General features: G+C 50.6%; 1 protein-coding gene across 1 annotated transcript; it reads right to left on the reverse strand.

Moving 5' to 3' along the window:
* Positions 1-2,019: 2,019 nt before the first annotated feature.
* On the reverse strand, positions 2,020-4,805 carry LOC136782113 (segmentation protein Runt-like). Its single transcript, XM_066741296.1, has 4 exons — positions 4,080-4,805; positions 3,846-3,959; positions 2,963-3,070; positions 2,020-2,567 (listed from the first exon to the last, which is right to left on the reverse strand). Exons 1-4 carry the CDS (start codon positions 4,399-4,401, stop codon positions 2,095-2,097), a joined length of 1,017 nt encoding a protein of 338 aa, XP_066597393.1. The 5' UTR covers positions 4,402-4,805; the 3' UTR covers positions 2,020-2,094.
* Between the last annotated feature and the right edge of the window lie 796 nt (positions 4,806-5,601).

Consider the following 5,601-nt stretch of genomic DNA (forward strand, 5'->3'; position numbering starts at 1 on the left):
CCCCGAGGACCCCTCATCAACGTTGATTGCCTAACTCTAGGACCCTCCGACACTCGTCCTCTCACGGCCCTGGACCAGCAGGATCAGCCGGCAACCGCGCGAAACTGCTCATCGAGTTACACTTTAAATTATTGCACTAGAACTTGCCAACTCTGCCGCGTTAAACTTCCTACCTCATCGCACTGGATAATACCAAAAATCCATTCTTCCGACAGAAATTCATCCTCCCTGCTAGAAGTGATTTTTGAAAACAATTCGAGTTCTAGGAAACTTTACACTTTCGATCGTGCAATTGAAATCACTGATGCTATAATTTTCACGTTTTCTCTTCAACGTGAATATAATCGAAGATGCGTTCTGTGCACGCGTAATAATTTGTTCTCTTAATCGTAATCGTAACACGGGCTATTTTTCGAAAGTTTATTTAATTTATAACTGCACGAACGTATTTTATAAAGATAATTTTGTAAAGAAGTGCCTGTTCGAACTACAGGATTTGCACGAGGAAAAATACATGTGTGAAAATGTGTAGAGAGAAACCTGTACAGGTTTACACGTTTATTCCAATTGAAAGAATAGTTGTGTAATTTCAGCGATAGGATAGCTGGCGATTATTCGGTGAAATGGTTGATTTTTTGAGAACGCGAGGCTCAAGTGGATTATACGCGGCGATTCTTTGGGCAAACATTAGTTAGCACCGGCTGGCCGGCGTGGATTGGCTTGGATCGGTTCGGGTCATGTGGCGACCCTTCATGGTTACTTGCTTCCGTTGTCTACTCGTCAACGAACAGCCTCGGTGCTGCAGGGTGTCGATGCGGTTCTCATTTTCAGCCTCCTCATTAACGAGAATCTCGTCAATCCTTGTTGACCGATCCATCCCTGTTTTCCTCGCACCCCTCTCCCATAGCCTCTTTGATCAACCAGTCAAATTTTTGCTCTCTCTCTCTCTCTCTCTCCTGGAATATCGAGTTACAATGTACGACAACAAGATACGGTGAACAAACGCGTGCAAGTAAACAGTTGAGAAAAAAGATCGTGGCTTGGCTTAGGTTAAGCTACCCAACTAGAACCGTAGAACGACAATGTGTATGTTTATATAGTATAGCTATATATATAGTAGAACGAAGCACGCTTCCGCGCAATCCGATAGGCCATTGTTGTTGACTCGCGCGCTCGCTTTTCCCCCACGATTGAGAGCCACTGGATGTGCCCGTAGCTACTAATACAGATCTCACGCACTCTCCCCTCGATATAAACCATTCTCCACCCTTGTCTGGTATGGGAACCCATACACGAAGAGCAACAGAACGACGTACCAGCCATTCAGATTTAAATCGCGACAAAAAGAAAAGAAAAAAAAAATAGGACTCCCCTTTGCACGGGCACGTTTCGGTGTCTTTTAAGCAGCCTTGAATCGTTCTTCGTGGTTCTCAATAATTGCTGAAATGTTAACCTACTAATCTAAATGGAACTGGGTATTGCAGAGGAATAAAGAAAAAGGAAAGAGTGAAAAAGGAGCGATATTTGGATTATTGTGTATATGAAGAGAAAAGAAGAACGCTTTCGTGTGTCACATAAATCTCAGTTTTATTTTCTTTCTTTCTCTCTCTCTCTCTCTCTCACACACACACTCCTCTCTTTGCACTCCCATCAATCACATATCTTTCATAGATTATAAATTAGATCTCTGGCTTATAAATAATATTGATATCTCTCTCTCTCTCTCTCTCTCTCTCTCTCTCTCTCTCTCTGTCTTTTGTTCTCTCGCCTATATTACACAAAAATTCACGCACGCACAGGGCTCTAACACATACATACGTACATAAGTCTCTCTCTCGTGCATCGGTAAACTAGTACCGATCGAATTATTGTCCCCGGGTCTCTTATTTACACGTATAAGAACAATTATATATAAATATTTACAAGACTGCCTCCCTCGCCAGAAGGTCCTGCCTGGGAAGCTTCGTAAAACCGAAGCAGAGGATGATAATTCGGCGCCTGGGGCGTCGATTTAGATAAGGTGGGAGGGGGGGGGGGAGGTATTGTCACTAGCCTTCAAGTTTGTCCCAAGGAACGAGCATCCAGCGCTCGTTTCTAGTAAGGTCTCCAGACCGGTTTGGAGGGTGGCGTCGACGAGATTTTCGTAGGCGAAGGACTCCTCTTGGAGTGGCTGGTCGTCCTGTGGGATATGAGAGCCGTAGGTGCCTTGAGCTCGTTCCTCACACCCTCCGTAGGCTTCCTCGAGGCGGCTATCCTCTCCGGGGACGAGGAGGAGGGCGCGACGACGGAGGCCGGTGGAAGGGTGTTGATCCTGATCGGTACGAAGGCGCTGCGAACTTCATCGGCGGCCGATTCGCTGCCGGATTCCTCGCTGGGACTCCTCGGCGGAGTCCTGGACGGGCTGTTGGGCGCCGTGGTGGTCGGCGCTTGCGACACGGGGGTGGTCTTCGCGGGCAGGTTCGTGTACTCCGTCGGGTACTTGACGTGGTCGAACGGATAGGCGGACGGTAGTACGGTCGGCGCGAAGCTCGGCGTGAAGAGATCAGCTGGAGGCATCGGGATCGATCCTGAAAGAGAATTTATCGAGGTTAGAGAGCTGGAGGAATCGATCCTCGTAGCGTAGTTGGGGGGAGGGGGGGGGGGGTGGCTTCGGTAGTATTGTTGCTGCTGGATGGATAGAAATACGGACGGATGGTTGCTGGATGGATGAATGTACGGGGGGTCCTCCTCTGTGGGAAAAGGGAGCCACCCTCGGTCCAGCGAGTATGAATCATCGCCAGGCGTCGCGGTCTCGACGAATCGATAACGCGCGCCTGCTGCTCCGCTGCTGCTGCTCGCTGGCCTCTTCGATTCTTATATACCAACACAAAGACGCGCGTTCGATCGAGGCGCCCGAGAGAGGGCTTTATCCGAGCTTTTCCTATATCGCGACAATTATTGGAATTTTTTAACCGATACTAACCTTTGACCAGGGCGGGATGTGGCAAATGCCACGCATGGCCGAGATAGGCAGCGTCCAGCCAGGGATTCAACAAGCCGAGTCCGGGGAATCCTGGTCCGTATTGGTAATCTGTGGAGAGAGAGAAACCGAGACGTTAGAAAACTATTCCAGCTTTAATACACACGAGTATATACACGTGTGTATATGATATTGTACGGTGTGTGCCTGGTGGGGCCGATGGGAAGTCGGCGAATTACGAGCTGACAAACAGCAGCGAATGGGCCATATTAAAGTTGGATTAACGAGCGAGGAGTGCCTATTTGTTTACGCGACCTCCGAGCTAGTTTGGTTTCCGCGGCACATGCTACGAACATATGCGGCGCGATAAACAAACGCGTAAAAGCGGCGTCTTTGGTGCCCCTACTTGGCCGCGGCGGCCAATAAACAGCGAGCTTAGTGGCCCCGCTGGCCAATCACAAGGGAGGATCTGGTAAAATAAGCGACGGACCAAAGGATACCGACGACCAACATAGCGTTTTTGAATTCGTGCCAAGCTTTTGGCTTTTGCGTCTTTCTCCCTCCCTTTTTCTTTATATGCTACGACCATTGGCGCGTGTACGTGTGTGCACGATTCTATGTGAGAGTGCGCGCACGTGTACCACGACCTGCAACCGCCGCGGCTGGCGGTTTGAGGTCCGCCAGATATACGCCGGATTATTAAACGTCGAGAGAGGCCTCTGACACCCGTTTGCGGATCTTCCCAAGGTCACGTGACAATATCTCTCTATCCCCATTCTCAAGTTCTGTCATCGATCGACCACTCCTCTTCCTCTTTGTCGCTCATCTAACTTTGGTTCTTTCTGGATTGGTCAATGTTTTCATCAATATACATGTATACACTTACTGGACTTGGACCTGGGCTCCCTGGGACCATCGACGGTGACCTTGATGGCTTTCGTATACGTGGCCACTTGGAAGGGTACCGTGCTGATCTGAATGGTCAGGGAGAAGGATTTTCCTGCGAATGAAGAAATTTTCCTGCTTACAGTGGTTTCGTCGATTGTACATGTACGGTTGATAAAATGACCGATATAGTCCGGTTCTCCCAAAAGAGAGGAGAGGGAGACCTCCTCCTTACCTCTTCCGCTACGACCGACGAATCTGAGGTCATTGAATTTGGCGACCTGATTCTTCATGACGGCCGTGCAGTTCCTCAGCTCACCGCAGCAGTTCTCGTCGTTGCCGGCGCGGATGGTGACCAGCGTGCCGTCGTTGACCTCGTCGAGGGCGACGACCTTGAAAGCCGCCGGAAGCGACTTGTTCGAGCGCCAGTGCGTTGGTAGCGCGCTGCAGAGTATCGAGGGACTACCCGTCTGCACCAGGTCACCGTGGTAGGCCCTGAGGGTGTCGTGAATAGCACTGAAACTCTCCATACCGAGAGGTCCTTCCGGTAGATGCATCTCAGCGCGTTATCCTTGAAAAGCGACGCTGCCAACGAACCGAGATTGGTCCCGAGTATAATCCCCGTGAAAAATCCAGAGGACACGTTGGACTTTTGACAGACCAAATGGACAATTTTCACTAGCTCTCTGCTTTCCGAGCTCGAGGCTTCACGTAACGAAGCACCGTTGGCACTGTGCAAAACAAAGTAACATCCAAGATGAGGCAGTAGCACTTGGTCGCAGTCGCAGTCGCAAGAAGATGGCACATGAAAATGAGAGTTTTGTTTATGTCTCTTGGTTATCTCGGTGGCGAGGATCGAAGCAAACGGTGGCGGTGGTGGTGGTGGTGGTGGAAAGTGCGCGGGGGGATAGAGGATAGCAGAGGAGAGCGTAGGTTGTTTGGCCGAACGACGCACACTCGATGCCGGCTGAGCGGATTCTAGTTTTTCGCGGCTTCGGCCGCAGCTATTTAGAGGGGATTTTTCTCCCCACCAATTTTTCCGGAGCCCCACCCAGAGCAGGCGCGTCGACCAATGAGGACGGCGGTCGTGTTGTGGCCTCCGCGGCTCGCCGCCTTTGCCCCTAACCAGGCTTAGGGGTCTCTTGCCTTGGCAAGGGGCTGCTGCGAGGGTGGTTTGCTCTCGCTTTCTTCCTCGCTCTCGCACGTCAACTCGACTCGACGTCGACTCGACTCTTCCTTGCTGCGCCTCTTCCTCCTTGGCCCCCACCCCGCGCGCACCCACCATCCTCGAGCCCACCGTTTGCCCTACCAGACCATCATCCCCTTTGCTCCTTCCTTTTCCTTTCCCTTTTCCACTCTCTCTCTCTCTCTCTCTCTCTCTCTCTCGCCCTCTATGCATCTATCTCTTTCCCATTTCCTCCTACACGCTTACCGAGTGCTACCGTTCCGTTCCATCCGACGCAAACGACGACCGAGTAGACTCAGCACGTGTTCTCTCGCCACGCGTTCCTTGCTGCACAATGACTCGCGCGCTCCAACTTTCAGCATCTCGCTCCCACACTCCTCGTACTTGTCTCCTCTGATCGAACGATGCACGCGTTCCTCGTTTCTCTCTATTCTCGATCGTCGATTGTCAATTGTTTCATCCGTTTTGTTTTCCTTATTAGGGAAATTGATTAATTTTTCCTTGGGCGTTTTTAAAGAGATTCCAGGGGATGTTGCGAGTTATTCGGATTAGGCTGGGATCGGGGGGATAA

Source organism: Prorops nasuta, unplaced genomic scaffold (assembly GCF_024137725.1).
Source record: "Prorops nasuta isolate Cenicafe-Biocafe unplaced genomic scaffold, Cenicafe_Pnas_1.2 PNAS00025, whole genome shotgun sequence".
Classification (NCBI taxonomy): domain Eukaryota; kingdom Metazoa; phylum Arthropoda; class Insecta; order Hymenoptera; family Bethylidae; genus Prorops; species Prorops nasuta.

Bases quoted from the DNA above. Each gene is read 5' to 3' on its own strand.
- LOC136782113 (XM_066741296.1), bottom strand. From the start codon at position 4,401: ATGCATCTACCGGAAGGACCTCTCGGTATGGAGAGTTTCAGTGCTATT. The intron at 3,071-3,845 runs GTAAGTGTATAC...CTCTCTCCACAG, and splicing joins GGAGCCCAGGTCCAAGTCCA to ATTACCAATACGGACCAGGA. The intron at 2,568-2,962 runs GTTAGTATCGGT...ATTCTCTTTCAG, and splicing joins ACATCCCGCCCTGGTCAAAG to GATCGATCCCGATGCCTCCA.